The 22281-nt window shown below is 38.4% G+C and overlaps 1 protein-coding gene across 1 annotated transcript in view; it reads left to right on the top strand.

Moving 5' to 3' along the window:
* Positions 1-4007: 4007 nt before the first annotated feature.
* tspan17 (tetraspanin 17) overlaps positions 4008-22281 on the top strand; it is a 40856-nt gene continuing 22582 nt past the window's right edge. Inside the window, exons 1-2 of the mRNA XM_053477424.1 lie at positions 4008-4254; positions 21018-21068. Coding sequence (XP_053333399.1) covers positions 4168-4254; positions 21018-21068 — 138 coding nt within the window. The 5' untranslated portion in view covers positions 4008-4167. The remainder of the gene's footprint in view (positions 4255-21017; positions 21069-22281) is intronic.

Genomic DNA, 22281 nt, shown 5'->3' with positions numbered 1-22281 from the left:
TAGTTATGTTTTACAATTTTAAACAATACCAGAGACATAGACTATATGCATGAATAGTATTTGGTCAAACCTGTAATGACATTGTATCCAAATACATATACTTCAATATGGAGTCTGTCTCCTTTTTGCAGCTATAACAGCTACTGTACCAGAAGGCTGTCCACAAGATTTTGGAATGTTTATGTGGGAATTCGTGCCCATTCCTTCTCTAGAGCATTTATGAGGTCAGGCACTAATGTTGGACGAGGAGCCCTGGCTCATAATCTCCATTTCTAGTTCATCCCGAAGGTAGTAGATGGGGATGAGATCAGGGCTGTGTGTTAGGGCCAGTCGAGTTCTTCCACACTGAACTCATCATTCCATGTCTTTATAGTACTTGCTTTGTGGACTAGGACACAGTCATGTTGAAATAGAAAACGGACTATACTTTAAAAGTATACGCTAATGGGTATACTGAAGCATTAAGATTGCCCTGAGAGACCTGATTCAAACACCTGAATTTAATAATTAACAGGTTTGGCCAAATAGTGTAAAATCAAAAATACATTTTTGTTATAAATCGCGCTTTTAATGATAGTCATTGTCAAGAAGTGTACAAAATAAAAAAAAATTGGGAAACTACGAAATTAGGAAATTACACGTGCCAATCCACGTGCCAGTGGGTACATTAGGCAACAAATACCCCTCTCCCTGGAGATATACAGTATATTATTTCAGTGGCAGTTTCTTACAGGGTCAAGTTGCCAGCGTGACACGGGTTGTATCTGAGCAGTGAAGGATGGAAGCCTTTCTCCACAGCAGGTCAACAGCCTAACCACCAAGCTACCCCTGCCCCTTAAATAACACTGTGGAAATACATAAAAAGTAAAAAGAAATAACAGTGCATGATTCAGAAGAAAATATTTGATATTGTAGATGTCTGCAGCTTACAATGAGAGAAATAATACATACTGTATATATGTTATTATATATTATAATAAGACAGACCACAGATGTAAATGGTGTGTGCAAACTATTTTGACTGAAGTGTGTAAATGTCACCAGAATGTCCATGACCATGTTAAAAATACTCCACAAAGCAAATACAGTCAGTAACATTATAGCCACATGGTGTAGTTAGACAAGATAGGGTTACTTTATTACCCCTGGTGTAAATGTGTGCATGTGTAAGTGTGCAGGAGCATCCCATAAACAGTGTACATGCCCTGAGCGAATGAATAAATGATAAATCGATCAATTCAGGGTCTTTCCAGAGTCAGATTGTTAACAATGTAGAAAGTATTTAATATAGGAAACTGTACAAAAATCAGAAATAATAAATAACAAAAATTATTCAATACATTTCAGAAAACACAACCACATACATATTTTATATAAAGTATTTTTTGTTTTATCTTATATCCAGCACGATCTGAGACAAGTGAAACATCTTAACAAATGAAAAACTTAAAATCTTTAATTAAGGGATGTATTGATTTAAGATAAAAGAGATATTAAGTGCTTTGTATTAATGCCAATCTGTGTTCATGGGAAAGGGAAAGAAAAGGGACATGAAGGAAAAATACAAAATTAAAAATATTTTAATATACATCCATATAGTTAATATTACAATAATATATATACAAAAAAAGAAAAAGTGTGTTTTATATGAGAATGACTTCTGGGGCTTTTAACCTTCAAGTACAGACCTCCTGACTCTCATCCATCATGCCATTTTTTTTCTTATTCCAGCAGGAGTTAAGTCTCATTTGTCATTAGTTTTCCCTCCTATATCCCTTAAGGGCCAGAGGGTCAGAGTTTCAAGCTGCGTCTCCGTCAGGTTTCCAATGTTGGGTCTTTGGGCGAGACCCTTAACCTTCTGCTTATACAAAATCACACCGGCTGTTGCCGGTCCCAAGCTCCGGATGAAAAGAGAGAGGGGTGGGGCTTCCGGAGAGCAACGTGGTCCTGTAAAAACCACCTCTAATACAGAACCTGCTGCTCACCATGGTGTGCTCCACAGCCCAGGAACAACAACAACAACAACAACAACAACAGTCCCTTAAGGGCTTCAGTAGAATACCAACACTTCCTACCTGCACTGTTAGACTCAATGATGTTTGGTCTGTACTGACATCTGTAGGCTGAAATTGGTTAGTCGCAATTCTCTTTTAAACCAAGCACAGAAATAATATATTCTTACTCATACATTCTGATTGGCCAGGAGGTGTTTGTCACAGTTTTAGTGCATTATAATTTACTGTACATGAGTCCACTTCTTGTATATATATAGTATACTATATTGTATATAGTGCTTAACAGTCATTGTCAAAGCAACAGGCAATTCTATTAACAAAAGGTTTTTAGCCTAGACTTAAACACTGAGATTTATTAAGAGATATTGAGAGTTAACTGAGATACCAGAGGGTTAACAAGCATAACTATAAACAGATAAAGATTGACTTTGTTATATAAATTGTCATTGACATGACATTGTTTTAAAATTGTAGTAATTGGTATTTTTGAGAGAAATTAAGCATTTTAGAGCACACCTTTATTGGAAAAATAATAAGATCCAAGTTGGTATGATCCATAATTTTGCTTTGCTTTAAGGTCAAAAGATCACTAATTATTTTCCATGGTGTGTTTTAATCCTTATTCAACCAGTACAGTAAATCGTTTATAAACCTTCGGGACAGAAATAGATCATAAACATAAATAATGGAAAGGATCCAAAAACATACAAAGATTTAAGTAATTACATGATATATGATTTAATAATGATAAATCAGGTGATTGTTGTTGTTGTGTTTACAACTGAGCAATAATATTATCATGTTAGTATAAAGGAGTAAAAATCGAGAACAAAAAAACTGAGACCAAAGAAAAACCTTTTATTTCGTGTCTTTGAACCCTGAGCCACCAGGTGGCCCCATAACACCTTGGCCCCATACCCATGCCACTTGGTACAGTCAAATTACTGTTGGTTTCAGGTGATATCAATCTTTAACAAACATGCAAGAAAAAAAACAAACAAACACATGTAGGTCGATTAGATTTGTATTGTGCTGGAACAAAACACAATTCTAGTTCTCACCCCCACTTGTGAGGAAAAAGAAATTCACCCTTTGTATGTGTTTTCAAAGGTGTCCTCCAGGGAGCAGTGCTGGGACCAGTTTTATTCTTTTTTTTGTAGAATTCTTTTTGTCAGACAAATAGAATAATAGAACAATAGATAGATAGAACAATAGATAGATATAATGTAATGTGAGTAAAGAGAAATAATTTTACTGTGCAGTAATGTATATGTGACGCATAAAGGCTTAACATAACTTAAAATGGGAATAAATACATTGGCTTCCACAGTCCCTAGTTGGACTATAAAGGTTCCTAGGTGGATGGATGGACTATCAAAGCATCAACACTATCAGAACTATGATGCCATAGTGCTTGGGCCCTAATAAGAATAATTAATTAAGCACTTGGGGATGTGCTGTACAGTAAGTTACATGTCTTGGGATTGTGGGAGAAAACCCACCAAGCACTGGGAGAACATACAACCTCCATGCACACAGAGGCAGGGCAATCAAAAAACATCACATAATTATATGTATAATATTATATATGAGGTAAAACATGGTATTTTTCATTAGTTTAATTATATATAATAACACAATCCAGTAAGCGTTTGTGACTCTTATTATGAAAAGTCGTCGGTTTGGCCGCCATGTTTTTTTTTCCTGTTTTTTTTTTTTTCTTCTGCTCCTCTGTGTTAGTTAGGCGCTGTTGTTGCGTCTGCGCTCGCGCTCGTTTATTGATGTCTCGCTGGAGACTGGAGCTGTCTCTGTGTCTCTCTCTGTCCCAGTCACAAATCCCAGTTTAATCTCACTGGATTATAACTCCAGTTACACCGCTGGTGCTGGAAAATGCGCGCTGTTTTTAACGTTATGCCGAGTGTAACGTGCGAGCGCGCGCGCTGATGCTAAAAGCTGGATTATTAGTGTTATTCTTATTTGTTGTTGTTGTTGTTGTTGTTGTTGTTAGCAGCTAGCAGCCCCGTTAGCTCAGTGATGGATTCGTGCCTGGTCAGTTATAATGCTTTATAAAGCTGTGTGTTTTGTGTGTCTCTGAGCTGTGTGTGTGTGTGTATTGTAGTTGAGGCAGGGTTAGAGAGTGTGTGTGCTCAGGATGAGTAGGAAACATCAGCATTACAAAGGAGCTGAAGTGAGCTGCTGTGTCAAATACTTCCTCTTCGGCTTCAATATTATATTCTGGGTGAGTGTTTTAACTCCATTCTCATGATTTTACATTTCTAAAGCTTGATTATTAATCCCTCACTGCTCTGCTGTCTTTAATTCACAGTGTCTTTGCATGATGGGCTTCGGTCATGTTCCCTCTGCTCTCATCATTCACCTGTGATTAAATAATGTGCATCTGTTTATTTGATTTTACTTACTATGCACAAAAAGATTTCTTAAAGAACAAACAAAACAAATGCTCGGACATCATGAAACACTGAAAAAAATATCAAATCGAGCGTTTTTGGATATATATTTACATGCACACCTGATATACAAAATGCTATAATATTGAAAGCTTGTGCACATAATTGTTTAAAAAACTTTTTAATGCATGAAGAAGAAATTTTTTAAGAAACATCCTTGGACATCACGAAGCACTTAAAACACTTAAAATGTATAATCTCTCTCTCTCTCTCTTTCTCTCTCTATACCCCTTTATGAACAACTTCATAAAACATTGAAGCTCATGCACGTAATTATTTTTTAAAAAAATATATAAATGCATTATATTTTTTATTTTAAATTTTAAATATGCACAGTAAATTAAAACAAAACAATGCAAAATTAATGATATGTAAACATACAAACCTTATATACAACGTCCTATAACGTTTCAGCTCAAGCACATGATATATATATATATTATAATATATATACATATATATATATATACATTATATATTATATATATATATATATATATATATACATTTATCTTTTATATAAATCCATAATTTTTTATATATATATATATATATATATATATATATATATATATATATATATTCAATATGCACAAAAAGATTTTAACAAAAAAAAAATTGTCGGATGTCAAAAAACACCTAAAACACTTAAAATGTCTAATCTATACATATGTACACCTTATATAATCCATCCTAAAACATTTACGCTCATGCACGTAATTTAAAAAAAATATATATATTTTATTGATCTTATTTAAATAAATGCATAATTTCTTTGTTTTATATTTTAAATACGCACTGGAGATGTCTAAGAAAACAAACGCTGTGACATCACAAAACACCTAAAACACGTAAAATCGATACATTTTTATATATAAACACACACTCTCACATACCTTATATACAATATGCTATAACATCTAAGCTCATGCACGTAATAATTTTTTTCTGTTTATTTATATGCACAAAAAATCCCCCCAAAAATTACTTAAAATGTGTGTAATCTATAAATATACTCACCTTATATACAAAATTCTATAACTTTTACCTCATGCACATAATTTTTGTTTTGACAGCATTTTTTAAATTTTCTATTTTTAATATGCTCAAGAAATTCCTAACAAACAAATTTTCTGAAATCACGAAACACCAAAAACATGTGAAATCAATGACCTATAAACATAAACACCTTATATACAACATCCTATACAACATTATATACAAAATTCTATGACTTTTACCTCATGCACATAATTATTATAATTATTGTTTAATCCTTTATTTTATTGAATATTTTAAATATACACAAGAAAATTCTAAAAAAAAACAAATGCTTGACATCATAAAACACTTACAATACATGATGTATAAATATAAATATAAACATACCTTATATATAACATCCTATAACATTTCGAGCTAACACACAGGTCCTCAGGTGTCCTTACAAATTTTGAACGAAATGAACAAAAAGAAACAACAACAAAAAAAACACCTTCTTTACATTTCTGTAATCATACAAGCTTAACACTTTTCATGTCTCGTGTCTAACATTGTTTGCGGTGTGCCATTATAGGAATACACACCAATCCGTTATACCGTTACATTTTATGCTAAGACATCATGAAACACTAAAAACACTTCAAACATATCATTTATAACATTTAAATTCAAGCGCATAACTAATTTGGTCCTACACCCTGCTTTGTTTTTCTCTCTCTTATCTATCTATCTATATATATATATATATATATATATATATATATATATATGTATATATATATGTATATATATATAATTTTTTTCTGTCACACATTGCTTATAGTTTGTCCTCCGGTGAAATGAATTTAAAAGAAATAACAAAAAAAAGCATACCTTTTTTTACATTTCTGAAATAATACAACCTCAACGCTGTTCATGTCTCATATCTACCGTTGTTTGTTTGCCGTTTGTGTACGATGTGTAACCTTGCGCCATGCCATTATGGGAATATACACAGAACCGTCACAACATTAAAAACGCTAGCATGTTTTTTTTTTAGCTGCAGAAGAAATTTCTCTAAGAAAAACTCTGACATCGTAAAACACCTAACCTCGTGTCATACGTATATACACAGGTATATGCTCCGATATTGTTTGCGTCCCCCTTGTGCTCTGATTGTTGGAGCATGGACTCCACAAGGTCTGCGCTTGTGCTCGACTTGTTTGACTTCTGATTAGATTCAGATCTTAGTAGAGTCCTAATGAAATCTTCATCATGCTCCTCAAACAGTAAGGACGAAAGAGGACGTGGCTGTCAGGGGACACCGTCTCCGTCCATAGAGAACTTTATGAGAGATGTTCATATGTGTGTGAAGGCAGGCGAACGAATACTTTTGCCAGTATAATGTATATTTCTGAAGCCGGAAAAAGAAAAAAAAAGCGCACACTCGGCAAAAAAAAAAAAAGTGTTACGAGAGTTTTGCTCGGTCATCACGGTGGACGAGCTGAAATGTCTAAAAGCTTGTTTTTCCACACTGTCATCGTCTCAGTCCACAAGATTTCAGTCTGTGATACGAAAGCAGAGGGCCACCTTGTTTTAAAGGTGTTATTGAGCATATATTTCACGTCAAAGAGATGGATGACAAATCTAATATAAATAGATTAATGTTAAATATTAGGATTAGGTTACTTTTGCTAATTAAGTACGCTGTAAGTAACTTTGCCTGTGCTTTCGTCTCTAAGCGACCGTGATGGCTGAAGACTCTCCTAGGCAAACGTTTGTGTGTGTGTGAGAAACACTCAGTCCCGTGTGAGCTCTCGACAGACTGTGTAGATCGTTGTGTGGACCGGACCGCTCGCGCACTTTATTAGCGTTCCTCACATGTGAGAGTCGGCTGTTTTGTGCAGACGCACGTCGTCTCTCAGGTGTCTGGAGACGGCAGTTTGAATAATATTTAAATAAAGTTGTAATAATGGGCTGAACTGGGCATGTCCGCTTTCACCTGGTTATTCATTGTCCTCATTGTTCTTGCTACTTTAAACATCCAGGACTCCAGAAGTGTTGAGTAGTTCATCCTAACTTAGTGTTAACAGCAGCTGACTCTAAAAACCTCTCTAAACTTACGCTGTGTTTTTATTTATTTATTTATTTATTTATTATGATTTTTTTTACTTTGAGTGTCGGTTTTGTTGGATTTTCTAGATTAATAAACTGTTCTGAAATTACGGAAAAGTGTTTTTTTTTTTTTTTGGTTCAGGACCCGGCTCATGATGATGTTCTATAGAAAAAATGCTATGTGACTTGCATGAGAACTGGCAGATCGGAGTTCGTTGACTTTCTGCTTCTGTGCAGGAGTAGGGCGCTGTCTAACGTCAGCACTGGCAACGGTGGTATTTCATAGCAGTGCTAGCAACAGACGCTGGACGTTAGACACCACGGGTGACCGCTTGACGTTCCGCAGGGCCCGCAAGCTTCCTCTCACTTTTAGTTTTTTTGTGTGGAAATGTAGTCACTATGCCAAAACTCGCGTTGAATCCCGATGAAACGTACTTACGACCACTGTGCGAAACTCTCCACGTAGGTGAGACAGGGGCGTTAACTGATGCGTCTGGCTTTCTTCCTTGTTCAGGACCTTAACGAATACAGCTAACTATCTTCTCGCCGTCCTCCAGAGCAAAACCTTGAGCAGATTAAAAATCACATATATTGTTTGCTCCCACAAATATGACGTGTTTTTTCGTATCGATGTCTGTATGCGAGCCGTTTCACAAAGCTAGTCACGTCCACGCTAGAGTCAGATAAAAATATTTAAGTCCCATCTCTGACTCAAAAGATCAGAGCAATGTGACTTGTAATGTGAACGTAGTATACGTTTTGATTTCGGCGTATTTAGCAAATGTGGCTTTTGTTTTTTCCTTTTTTTATTTCCAATTCGTGAGCGTGTATGTGAACAACGGCGTATCCTGTCTGGGATAAAATGTTGACTGTCTTGTATCCTGGTGGAAAAGAGGTTTTATGCATATTTTTTTTCCCTCAGTATAAACACACACACGCTCCAGGAAGCCGCCATGTCCGTCCAGCAGTGGACAGGTGACCTGACTTGTTTGTTATTTCTGATATAAACTCGTCTGCGTTTTTTTTGTGGATTCGAGTGCAGTGGATTGGTGGAGTCCAGTGTCAAGGTTTCGCAAGAGAGGGTGGAGAAGGGCGCTGCAGTAATTGTTTTCAGTGTCGTACTGATACCAGAGGGCACCAAGACATTTTTTAAGTTCTACAAGAGGCAACTTGCATTAACATCACTCACACACAGTGAGTGTAAATATCTGAAATGTCATAAATGTAAATGTCCGAGCAACAATATTTCAAATTCGATTCCATAAGATAAAACAACAGAACCAACTTCAAAAAACCTATTCGGCAAGATGAAACCAGAAAAACTTTTCCAATTTCGTCCAAAGGTGCATCCTTTGAATCTTGTATAAAATCTTGTTCTTCTGGCCAAGGCCATATTTTTATATAATTTTGCTTTTACTATATTTTATTTACTTTCCTATCTTTTTAAATCCCTTACATTGTATCTTTAAATTCATATTATGTTGGTTTGTATAAATTGGTTGAATGTTTAATATGTATCTGCCTGAGAAGCTGATATGACAATAAACCCTAATACAAACAAGCAAGAAAAAAAAAAAAAAATTAATAATTTACGGCACGCCGCTGCCATGAGATTACATTACTTGTGCAAAAGTCACAGCTGCGACGTCAGCATTTTTGTGCATGTCAAAAGCGCTAGTAGTACGTTGTTGTATGTGGCAGGCCGAGTGCGCGGCTCCACCCAGGAAGTGGGAAGTAAAAGCAAATTCCACCCGCGGTGCACGTGCTGATGTAGTGCCAGGACAAACCCTGGATTTGACTGAATCATGATGTAATGGTTTTTTTTTCACTGCAGGTCTTCTATAGAGTATGGAATGTGACGTGTGTAAGTGCAGTGATCCAGTGTCAAAGTGCGCCACGGCGTCAGCGGTTGGTGATTTTACTTGCAGCACACGCTGTCTGGCTCCAAAACAAAAAAAGTCACCACTTTAGAGGGGTCAAACTATTGGCCTGCATCGAGTACCGAAATCAATTGAGGAGATTAAGGGTTAAGAGCTGTCCAGTACATCATTAAAACCTGTCACAATAGTACTGAACCTTTAACTTTGAGAAAGAAATCACTTAAACATTTGGTAAAAAATAAAACTGAGCAGTAAAAATTAGAGCTATATTTAATAGTGAATGTAAGAGCATATTTCCATACACACAGTGTGATATGAGATCTTGGAGGATTGGGACTAAACAGCTGTGTCCATAAGAAAACCACTCGTCAAGAAAAAACATTTAAATTTGTTAGGGAACATAATAAATTAACTTTGGCGCGATGGAACAAGGTCATGTGGTCTGATGAGTCCAGATTGAGCGTGTTCCAGAGTGAAGGCCGCGTCAGGGTAAGAAGTGATCATGCATAGTGTCCACTGTATAACCCTCTGGAGACAGTGTTATGATCTGGGGTTGCTTCAGTTACTCAGCAAAAAAAGGAAGTCAGGTGACGACCTGAATGTCCAGGTTATCACATCTTGGGAGTTTTTCTTTCTTTTCTCATGGTGCAGAAATATTCCAGGATTGTGAAAGAGAGATTCTGAGAGCATGAGGAAGCATTTTCACACATGAACTGGACAACAGAGTGTGGTGATAAAGGCGGACAATAATCCCTCACGCAACCTTCGCATTTTTTTGTCCTTGCTTGGAACCGGTACTGTATCCAGTCGCTGGGGTTTAGGCATTGACTGGAAATCGACCCAGGCTTTCTGCATGTCAGACAGGAAACCTACCCCTGAGCTACCAGTGCCCATAAAAAAAGGGCTGGGCAACTGAATAGGGCATTGCAGCAACTGGTCGAGACACTCTGTCGTAATCGCCACTGGTAAATTTCGCACCCTGCAGTGGTGATGAGTTGAATCCGGTGTGTTAGAGACACACAATAGGGGGATTATAAAACGTTTTATAGGCCTTACAATCTATCCGCGGAAACGCTGCTTTAACAAACCCTTAAGACGTTCCACGCGGTCAGATGTTTGCATCTTCAGATATTTCTGTTCATGTTTGAATATACACGCTCATCTAAGATTATCGTGGTTGAAATATGTCCCGATTAAAAATCATCATGATGTAGGTTTATTGCTGCACACTTAATCACTTTAACGATTTTGCAATGTAGTAATGTTACAAAATGGTAAGTCGCGTCATTATAAGTCAACGACTGATTGTGTGTGTGTCTGTTTACACCGGTTAAGAAGGAATCGATTTTCTGAACGTACACTCTTGCGCGTGATCGAGTGAACAAACACACACATGACTCTGGAGTGGCGTATACGTTAAACAATGCACCGACTTGTGACCCGTGGCATTATGTCGCACGCTGGGACTTTTATTCTCCTTTTTCACAAAGTGTTCCGTATTATTATTATTATTATTGTTGTTGTTGTAACTGATAATTGATTAATTAGGCTCTGAACATGTAAGGTCATTGAAATGATCATCTGTATGTCGCTACATTATGCATTAAAGACAGAAAGTTGATCGTTAAAAAAAAAACTCATGGAGTCATGGAACGGCGTAGCTGCATAGAAGATTATTCCGCAAATCTTCTGGAAATCATGTATATGTTCAGGATAAGGAAATTGTACAGTTCCGGAGAAGAAGTGTTGTAACAGTTGTGGCATGGATTCAACAAACAACACCTTTTTTCTTTTTACTGGGCTAGGCTTCCTGGTTCACGACGCCAGAGGTTAAAAGAACAAGCTTGACAAGACCTTTGCCGTTTAGCAGACCTACCACGCCCAGATAAACCCGTTAAAGGGCACACATCGAAATACTGCAATTTTCAAGACAGTATTCATATTCAGTGTGTGAATGAAAGGGAGTCAAGTGGAACAGTGAGGCTACAGGGAACAGAAGTAAAAATGGTACTTAGGGTATCTTAAGTACTTAAGGGTCAACGGTCCAGAGTAACGGAGAGTGTGGAAAGGAGGTGAAGAGGCAGGTTGGACCGGGTGGAGAAAAGTCTCAGGTGTATCATGTGATAAAAGAGTATCAGCGAGAATAAAAGGAAAGGTGTACAGTACAGTGGTGAGACCAGCGAAGCTCTACGGCTTGGAGACAAGAAGAGAAGACAGGAGGCAGAAATGAAGATGTTGAGATTCTCTTTGGGAGTGATAAGGATGGATAGGATCAAGAATGAGTCCATCAGAGGGTCAACCCATGTTGTATATTTTGGAGATAAAGTCAGAGAGGCCAGATTGAGGTGGTTTGGACATGTTCAGAGGAGAGATTGTGAGCATATATCAGTAGAAGGATGCCGAGGTTGGAACTGCCAGACAGGATGTCTAAAGGAAGACTAAAGAGGAGTTTATGGATGTAATGAGACAGAAGAGGATGCAGAGGACAGGGTGGCTAAGAGGGAACAGCCGAGAGATAAAGAAGAAGATCATGTTCAATTAATTTTTTTAAATCGTGGTCAGGGTAGCACAGTGGTGTAGTGCTTAACACTGTGGTCTCGCACTTTCAGAGTTCAGGTCCCACATTGGGGGTTTCCTCCGGGTCTAGTTTCAACCCATAGTTCAAAAACATGCAGATTGGACAAATTTGTGTTTCTGAATCGAATATATTTCAACATAAAAATGGGCCAAAAAAACCCAACAACAAATGTACAATAATGTTTATTTTGTACAAATATGTGTTCGGTCTTGAGGTACTGATACTGGCATGTTTAAGTTACTAAATGTGGTTTGTCATCTGATTCTCGCAACATTTATCACAACTCCGACACGTTTGTTTTCTGCAAAACACCTCAGCTGAGGTGCGGTTTCCTCATCATGGTGGTTCTCACAGTCGAGTGGAGATGCATTGACGAGAATCGTTTTATAATCAGAATCAGAAACTTGTCAGTTGAGAGAATATTCTCTCACACACATACACTAATCTACGATCTATGATTTCCAAACAGTGACTAATATCGTGGACCTTTTTTTTTTAAAGAAATATATAAAACTAAACAGTAGATGTGTGTTATGCTAGTATCTTCTGTATAGTTACTACAGTTACAGTTTCCACATTCCTCTTTCTTCCTGAGAATTATTTACTGGCTGAAATCTACACACTATAATTACAGTGCCTTGCAAAAGTATTTACTCCCTTGGCATTTTTTCTTGTTTTGTTACATTTTAACCTGTAAATTAAATGTTTTTTGTTTTTTATCTGAATTTTATATGATGGATTTGCACAAATTTGTCTAACTTGATGAAGTGAAATGAGAAAAAAGAAATATATTATAAAAAGCGACCTGCAGCGGTAATTGCCGCAAAAGGTGCCTCTATAGTACTAGAGTACTGACTTTAGTGGGGTAAATAGTAATGCATGCTGAAGTTTTATTATTTTGTCCTATTTGTTGTTTGCTTTGCAATAATAGTAATTAAAAAAAATCACATCTTCAAAGTTGTAGGCATGTTCTATAAATAAAATGATGCAAACTTTAAACAATCCATTTTATTTCCAGGTAGTGAGGCAACAAAACATAAAAAAATACCAAGGGGGTGAATACTTTTGCACAGAATAAAAATTTAAAATGTCTAGAAAGAAAATAGTTCGAGACTAGTTTTGACATGATATCGAAGTTTTTGTTTTCTTTCCGAAACAGTTTTTAAAGGTACTTTTCTTTATTTTCTGACTTCTGTTGTTGAAAGATGGATTAGAAACATTCTGGTGATAAATAAACGTGTTTTATCAGAAACGTAATTTGTAGTTTGTGAGGTATTGTATCTAGAAAACATTCTGATGAGTCTCAAAGATTTAATACTTCATCATCTAGGAGCTCTTCATGGCATGTTGTCTGATGGAGCAGCCGCTTTAGTCTAAAGAAGAACCGAGAAGGGTGTAGTGCAAAATCCTAAAATTAGTCAAGTTTGTTTGTTAAAAATAGTAATAAAACCTATTTTTAACAGCGGCTTGCTGTAGTGGCTTGCTAAGACTACTGCTGCGTTTTTGGAAAGCCCAATAAGTTTGTATGTGTAATCATTCCTTTAAAAACGTGTATCATTAATAACCGTTAATAATATCCAGATGCTATGAATAGTAAAGAAATCCTGTATCTGTACTGTATCCTGTATCTACAGTGCAGTCTGTTGGATATCCTGCGACTTTACTCTTTGTAGAATTTAGCAGTTTTTAGACACTTTCTAAGTGAATCCTTTATTTGAAAGTTTCCGAGAGATTACTGTATATTCAGCAGGTTTTAAAGGGAGAACAATAGAAATTAAAGATTTAGTTGTAGTTGGCTGTCTGCGCACTCCAGTAGGAAACTTTACATTTTCTCCAATTTGTGTGTTTATGTCATAAGGTGTTGAAAAGAGAAGCGTCCTACATTTACATTTAAGCATTTGGCAGACACTCTTATCCAGAGCGACTTTTTTTTTTAATCTCATTACACATCTGAGCAGTTGAGGGTAAAGGGCCTTGTTTAAGGGCCCAACAGTGGCAACTTGGTGGTTGTGGGGTTTGAACCTGGGATCTCCCAAACCGTAGTCCAATGCCTTAACCACTGAGCTACCCCTGGCCAAAAAGTCCTGATATAATAAGAACTCTACACCATTTTAAAATGTACAACGTATGTTATTCTAGATAAGCACGGAGGCCGACATGACGATATAATGGCAGCTTTCTGATGAATTTTGTCACAACATACAGTATCTAGTTCGTACCAGTTTCTATATGTAACCTATAACATGGTGTGTATCGTTCCACGTGGCTCGCCCTTACACTATGCACGCCCGAGGACTGGAAGTAGCTGGGATCCTATCCGCACGGTTTTGTCGCGTTTTCCCGGCAGTCTGAATCACGAGGAGTGAAGCCAGTATCTTAGGAAACTGTCGTTCTCGGCATCCTCTCATAGCCGTAAATTCCGTCCAGCTTGTGGTTTTGTTTCTTGTACTCGGTGATGAATGGTGTGTGTTGTGTGTAAACTCCCCCTCTGGACGACTCGGGACTCCTTTCCACCCCCACCGTCTCTTTCTCTCTCTCTCTCTGCCTGCGAATGTTAACCTTTCATTATGTCATTATGTCGCACTGAAACTAGTCTTTGTCAGAGGAAGAATACGCTTTCTACAACAACGCTAGTGATGATCACGTACACACTGTTCCTGCGTGCTCTTGCTCTTCTCTAACTGCTCTTTTTTTTCTTTAACTCTCTTTCTGTGGGCATGTGCAGACCAGACTTCATTGTCAACGCGATTTTAAGACAATCGTTGTGTTGCCTTACATTTTTCTCTATTAATTTTAGTAGTTTAATATCTTCAACAATTTCGTATTTCTTTACTTGTACAGCGGTACCTCAGCATACGAATTTAATCTGTTCCGGAGGCAAGTTCTTAAGAGGAAATTTCATATTGCAAAACATATTTTTCCATAAGAAATAATGTAAATGTGGATAATCCGTTCCAACCACCCACAGATATTACCGATTTCCACCACTATAATCATGTTTTTGCATTATAAAAACAATTAAAAAATTTGACTTTAAACCTCACTTAACCCTAATTTATGATTCCTCTTGGCACCGGCTGCTTTAAAAACCTAACTGAAAGCATCTCCCTTTTTATTCTTGCTACTGTTTATACATTCTTGGGACCCATGGTACTACGCCTTCACTAAATCTTACACAAAAAGCAAAAAAAAAATGCAAAGTCACTTGGCTTTCCACTGACGCAAACAAGTTCCGTTCCAGGAGCACATTCATAGGCCGGATTTGTTCTGAAGTCCGGCAAAGCAAGTCTTCTACACCTTTGACACGGATATACAATATATAAAGCATATCATTCCACCTGGCTAAGTCTCGGTCTGCTTTCACCACCCTGCCATCATGTGGCCAAAATCCATAAACGTTCCTAAGGAAATTAATCTAACAGTGAAATGTAACAGTGTTTCTGCGCCTTTAAATCAGGGAGGCCATTTTGTCTCAAAGCTGTTTTCCACTGTATTGGACTGTGAACTCTGTTTTGTTGAGGAGAAATTGTTTTCCAGAAATTAGGATTATTCACCATCAGGGCAGCTTTACAAAACAGACATACAGTATTTTAATAGTGTGCTCCCGGACTGATTCATTGAAATCGGTAAGGCTGACTTATTTCTCCTGCACACACACACACACACACACACACACACACTATACCGAACTTTAGACATTTTATACATTCACTTACACACTGAAAATATTATATATAATTGTAAATATTGGTATCTGGTGCCATGCAGTGTCTATTGTTTGTACTTCTGCAATTGATCCGGGTGTAAATCAGCGGTTTGTTCGTATCTGCAGAAATTCATAACTCGAACGTTTGTAAGTCGGGGACAATCTGTATACACTTATATTAATTACCAGGTAACGAAGCGAGGAATGCTCAGAGAACTGAAGGCAGGATTATAAATAGACTGAACGAGCGATTAACTTGAAGCGATGTGAGATATTCCGCGTAAAGCTCGAAGCATTTGGGTTGCCGTGGATACGGACGATGTGTTTAAAGCCTGTGTGTTGGATTTCAGCGTGTTTCATTGGGATTTATCGAGCACCCTTTCTCCAGGCTCTCATTGTAATTGTAATTGTAATTTAAATTATAACACACACAAAAGAAGAAAAACACTAGACTTTAATGTTTATTTTGCTCAGGTGTCAATCCGTGAAAAGTTTCCAGGCTTCTGTCCTTTTATAGTCTTGTTATGAAACAAAGTTTTTGCGTGTGTGTGTGTGTGAGAGTGATGAACTCTCAAGCCGCTCAATTCACCTATTGTGCAGTGTGACTATTGGCTTGACTACTGTCTCTCTCTCTCTCTCTCTCTCTCTCTCTCTCTCTCTCTCTCTCTCACACACACACACACACACACACACACACACACACACACACAATCTGAGGTCTTTGTCCACTTCATGGAGTGTGTGAGTAAGAAAGAAGAGCATGTGCGGTCTCGTACGCACACACACACACATACCCCATGGAGCAGACAAAGACCTTCGATGGTGTGTGTGTTTGAAAAAGAGCATGTGTGGTCAGATGGCGAGTGAGTTTTTGAAAGGTTGCATATTCATGAGGCAGCAAGAGACACTGTGTGTGTGTGTGTTTACACTTCGTCACATCCGTCAGGTTCACATGGCAGATGGGAGCCACACGTCTGTTTCCCCTTTTTTCCTCCGATGCTCCTGGAGTGACGCTAGATTCCTGCCGTTTCTCAGCATGCTTCATGCATAAACATACACACACACACTGACTCATTCCTGCTAAAACACATGAACCTAAAGTCATTCTTTTACAGCTCAGTGAATCATTTAAGTGTTGTTTTTTTCCGTACATGAAGATCCTGACGCGTCCTTTTGGACTTCTCCGTGGCTCGGAGAGAGTGAGAACAGAGTGGCGGGGAAAAAAAGAAGAAAAACATAACGTGGGCTGTTGTTTATTTGGTAAAATAATCTGGGAGTTGTTGAAGGTGTGAATCAGTACTTAAACTGATGTCAGCAGTGACACACACACACACACACGTAGTGATGCACGCTTAAGGATGTTCGGTCCAGAGGGACGGGGAGTAATGGATGACTTTATGGCGTCTATGATCCGATGTGAACCGTTAAATGAGGCGTATTCTGCAGTGTCTGCCATGTTAAAGGCGAGATTTGCCTGTGTGCACATTTATTTTTTCTTATGAGTCTGTAGTTAACACAAAGTAGAACTTACTAATGTGCCCATTACTTTGTTTAATTATACACTTATGATCTCAATTTTTTAAATAATGTAGTGCCATCTTCCCGTGGGCCGACTGCGATGAAGCAAAGCCTGTATGTTACCCCAGGCTCGGACAAATACACCAGTGAAAACCCCATTAAAATTTGTTCAGTTGTTTTTACGTGATGCGTGCACAAACAGACAGACATGACTAAAATTTTTAAAACCATCATGATGTTTTATTACTCATCTTATCTCCTGACAAATTTTATTTTATTTTTTGCAAATTATTTTCAATAATTTGTTTCACAAACACTGTTTATTATCAACAGATTATAATTTCGTTTTTTTCTTTATTAAACCAGTTATTTTGTCTCACCAACACACATCCTTTCACGACTGACAGTAAATAACTAACTAACCGCAGCTGGCGTAGCTGGCAACTGACAGTGTAAATAACTGGAATGAAAGTAGTTCATGTACGTGTCCAAGGTTTACTTTATATTTCCACTTATTCCTCTTTAGAATATCAGTTCTGTTAACTCCTAGTTTCCGAGGTTAAATCACAATCCCTTGTTCCACACACCAAGTAGGACCTTCCTTGTTCAGGGGTTACAGAGGGATTTGGGATTCAGCCTTGTGGTAGAAGCTAGTTCGCTTTTTTAGGCGTAAATAAAAGAACACAGATAGGTAGTATAATTAATGTGTAGTGATGCATATAGTTAAAATGCCCCAATGCTTGTGCTTGGGCACCACCACTTGTGGAATTTCTCAAGGCCAGTCGGTTTACTCAGTGGGAACCAACTGTTGTATAACAGTTGTAGAACTCGTACTGTAGCATGTTTACTGTTAAGCCCAGTTACTGGAAAAGCGCCCAATCTGGCAACCTTGCCCTAACAGGATAAATTAGGATCGTTTTTTTTCCCCAGACAATCAATACCTTCTTTCTTTAAAAACTTTGATCTGCGCCCTATGGCACATAATTCCCCAAGACAAACATTATCGGGTTAATACGTTTTCAATCGTTTAAATTCTTAACACCAAATAATCGTTTAATGATCAGTCGTTAACACCCTCAGTCCCCTACAACTGATACGCTTTTTAATAACAGCCGTCACACAAGGTTCTTCTACCAGGTTTTGCCTGCTTGATGCTTGGACCCCCACTGTTACACTCTGTAAACCTCACTTATGTAACCAACACCTGTTTATTATTGGCTGATTTAAAAGCTTTTCCCTCAAATCTGTTGGACCTTGAACTCCTCTACCCTGGAGTGTGCTGTGAAATCCCTGGCTTCATCCCAGTCCACATCAGTAGAACATTAATATACGTATTAATGCCACTGCACAAGTGGTGTGCAGTTGTTCACGAGTGTGAGAGTGAGTATAGAGGCTGTATAGAGGTAGAACATGAGGAGTGAGCCATGCTGTACCTCGCTAATCCCCTGGGATTAGTCACAGCTGGAGGCCAATGGGATTATGGGATTTTTCGATGCCTGATACCTGACCTCTGACTCGTGCCTTGTTGCGATTTTCTTTTTTTCCCTTGAACACATGTACACGCCGTGTGTACAGTTCGTCTGTACCACAGGGTAGCTTGCAGGATTATCTGATTACAAGAACAAAGCGTAGTGAGAAAAATCTAAACTTAAAGGCATGTGAAATGTTGTCTTGTTTGGAAGCCTTATCTTCAGCTTCCCCTGTTTGTCTGCTCGATTTCTCATCTGACACATATCGTGTTATTTACGCTTGGGGAACTCTGCCAGGGAGAGAGGATTGCATCTCTCTATTCCCTAATTAACTTCATAAATACAATGGATTTTATCGGAGCTCTGACAGTGTGATGATGTCATAATGATAATGTTTCAATCAGACACATCGCTGAGCTTTACTTTGCAATCCCTAGATGTGAACTAGTCTCTCAAAACACTGAGGACCCATCATTCAAATATAGAAATCAGTTTTCTTGATCCAGTATTGGGGATTTCTTAACTTTTAAGTGAGTATTGGTGTATTTGCTGGGGAGTAAGTTAGTTTTGGGGTATTTGGTATGGCTTGAGTTAGTTTGCATGATATTTGCTTTGGTATTGAATTAGTTTTGGGGTATTTCTCGGGGACTGAGTTAGTATTTACCGGGGACTGAGTTAGTATTTACCGGGGACTGAGTTAGTATTTACGGGGGACTGAGTTAGTATTGGGGTATTTGCCAGGGACTACAGTAGGTTAGTTTTGTTTGGGGTATTTGCCAGGGACTAAGTTAGTTTTGTTTGTGATATTTAGTGGTGCTTTAGTTAGTTTTGGGTTATTTGCCGAGGACTAGGTTAGTTTTGGGGTATTTGTTGGGGATTTATTTAGTTTTGGGGTATTTTCTGGGCCTTGAATTAGTCTTGGGACAATTGCTAGGGAATGCATTAGTACTGAGATATTTGTTTGGGATTACGTTAGTACTGGGGTATTTGCTGGCCTTGAGCTAGTATTTGGGAATTTGCTGGCCTTGGGCTAGTACTGGGGTATTTGCTGGCCTTGAGTTAGAACTGGGGTATTTGCTGGCCTTGAGCTAGTATTGGGGTATTTGCTGGCCTTGAGCTAGTATTGGGGTATTTGCTGGCCTTGAGCTAGTACTGGGGTATTTGCTGGCCTTGAGTTAGAACTGGGGTATTTGCTGGCCTTGAGTTAGTACTGGGGTATTTGTTGGCCTTGAGCTAGTATCGGGGTATTTGCTGGCCTTGAGCTAGTATTGGGGTATTTGCTGGCCTTGAGCTAGTACTGGGGTATTTGCTGGCCTTGAGTTAGTACTGGGGTATTTGTTGGCCTTGAGCTAGTATCGGGGTATTTGCTAGATCATGGGTTAGTATTGGGGTATTTGCTAGATTATGGGTTAGTATTGGGGTATTTGCTAGATCATGGGTTAGTATTGGGGTATTTGCTAGATTATGGGTTAGTATTGGGGTATTTGCTAGATCATGGGTTAGTATTGGGGATATTTGCTAGATCATGGGTTAGTATTGGGGTATTTGCTAGATTATGGGTTAGTATTGGGGTATTTGCTAGATCATGGGTTAGTATTGGGGATATTTGCTGGCATGTGATTTGTTATTAATCACGATTGAGGACAGTGAAAGTGTGGGTTGTATCACAGCAGCATTTAGCTCACACTCTGATGCTGCTGCAGATTTCAGGCTCTTCGTCAGACTTTAATTAACCTTTCTGTTTACACTAACTCGTTAGCAGAAATTTAAATGTTTAAATTAGGCAGGAAGCCCATGGTCTGTGATTCTCCAACTCATGGTTTGCAGAGTTAAGGATTTTCTCCCGGGACAACATCAGAGATTTAACGTGCCGTGTTTAATCCAGACATCGCCACACACACACACACACTTTTTCTCTTCTAAATGCTCATTTAATTAAATAACTCTTCTAAAAGAGCACATTTAAATATCTTTTCCTTCTGTTTTTTTTTTTTTTTTGATGCTGCATCTTTCACATCGCTCTCTTCTGTCAGCAAGCCCATCTGCTGCCATATCGGCCTTCGCCAATATTGCAAAGAATTCTGGGTAAGAGGTCATCGTGCTGATGAAGGTTTGAGTAAACGGTGCAGCCTGTGAGGAACCTGAAGAACACCAAAATGTGACGCAAAGGAGATCAGTCAAGCCACGAGGGACAGGCTGTGTATCACAGCCCCGTGGATAGGACAGGGATGCATTGTGGTCTAAAGTGGTCTAATCTTATTTGGGTGTGTGTGTGTGTTTGTTGCAGTTGCTGGGAGCAGCGTTCCTGGCTATCGGACTCTGGGCATGGGCTGAAAAGGCAAGTAGACAACACAAAGAGATGAAGACACACCGGTGATTTATGACATGCCTTACATTCCTCTCCTCTTTTCTTATCGAGCTTAGCAACACGCAGCACAGGATTCTCATGCAGCATTTTAAGCTAAGCTAATTTAAGTAAGGAATATGACACTCCAGTTTGTGCTGTTATTTGAAAATAAGACACAGAAAACACACTCACACACGTACATGTGCAAAACCACAAACCACAGCCTGTCCTCTAACTGAGAGAAGTGAGAAAATGGAAAGCGTAGTTGACACAGAAAGGGCTTACTCTCAGTGAGACTGCTTCCGTAAAACTTAAATAAATGTTTTCCAAAACAAAAACCTTCACCACATCAACACTTACAAAGATTGCTTTGTTAAGGAAGACATTTTTTAAATCTGTTTTTTATTAGTTTTTGGTTATGTGGAGAATTTGCAGCACAAGTCCCTGTGTGTGAGCAGTTACTATAGAAACAGTAACGGAATGAGCGCAGTAATCATATCCTGTTCTTGTTACAGCCAAAAATAATCCACACCTTATAATCGTTCAGCAGGACCATGCAGCTGTTCGTACTTTGCCGAAGATGCAGTTGCATCAAGCAAGGAACGTGGCCGGCACATAAAGTAGTTATGAGTAAAGTCTCGAGTCAGGAAGTGAGTAAAGTACAGAGTCTGGGTGCGAGTAAAGTACAGGTACTAAGTAAAGTACAGAGTCTGTGTGTGAGTAAATTACAGAGTCTGGGTCTCCCTCTGCCCTCTGGACCTGTCTGACCCATCCTGGTGCCCCGCTTCTGATTGGAGATCTCCGTCCCATGGATGTGTCTCTTTGGAATGTGTCTGGTGTCTGTGGATGGTTTCACTTTACCATAAAGACGGTTCTGGCCTCAACTAGTGTTGACGGCTGTTTCTCTGAGGACTTGACTTGGCTGCGGTTGCTCAATAGTTCAAGATTGCAATTGTCTCCAATAACTACCTGGACTCCATATTTACATCAATTACCATTTACAACTGTTATAGCTAAACTGCCTGCCATCTAACACACTGTATAAATGCAGATCAATTCCTGCTTTCTGTTTCACCCAAATGAGGATGGGTTCCCTGTTGATGGGTTCTGGTTCCTCTCAAGGTTTCTTCCTATTACCATCTCAGGGAGTTTTTCCTTGCCATTGTCGCCCGCAGCTTGCTCACCAGGGACAATCTGCTCATCT

This window comes from Clarias gariepinus, chromosome 2 (assembly GCF_024256425.1).
Source record: "Clarias gariepinus isolate MV-2021 ecotype Netherlands chromosome 2, CGAR_prim_01v2, whole genome shotgun sequence".
NCBI lineage: Eukaryota > Metazoa > Chordata > Actinopteri > Siluriformes > Clariidae > Clarias > Clarias gariepinus.
Note: the sequence above shows the minus strand (reverse complement) of the source record. Positions and strands in the feature narration are given on the sequence as shown.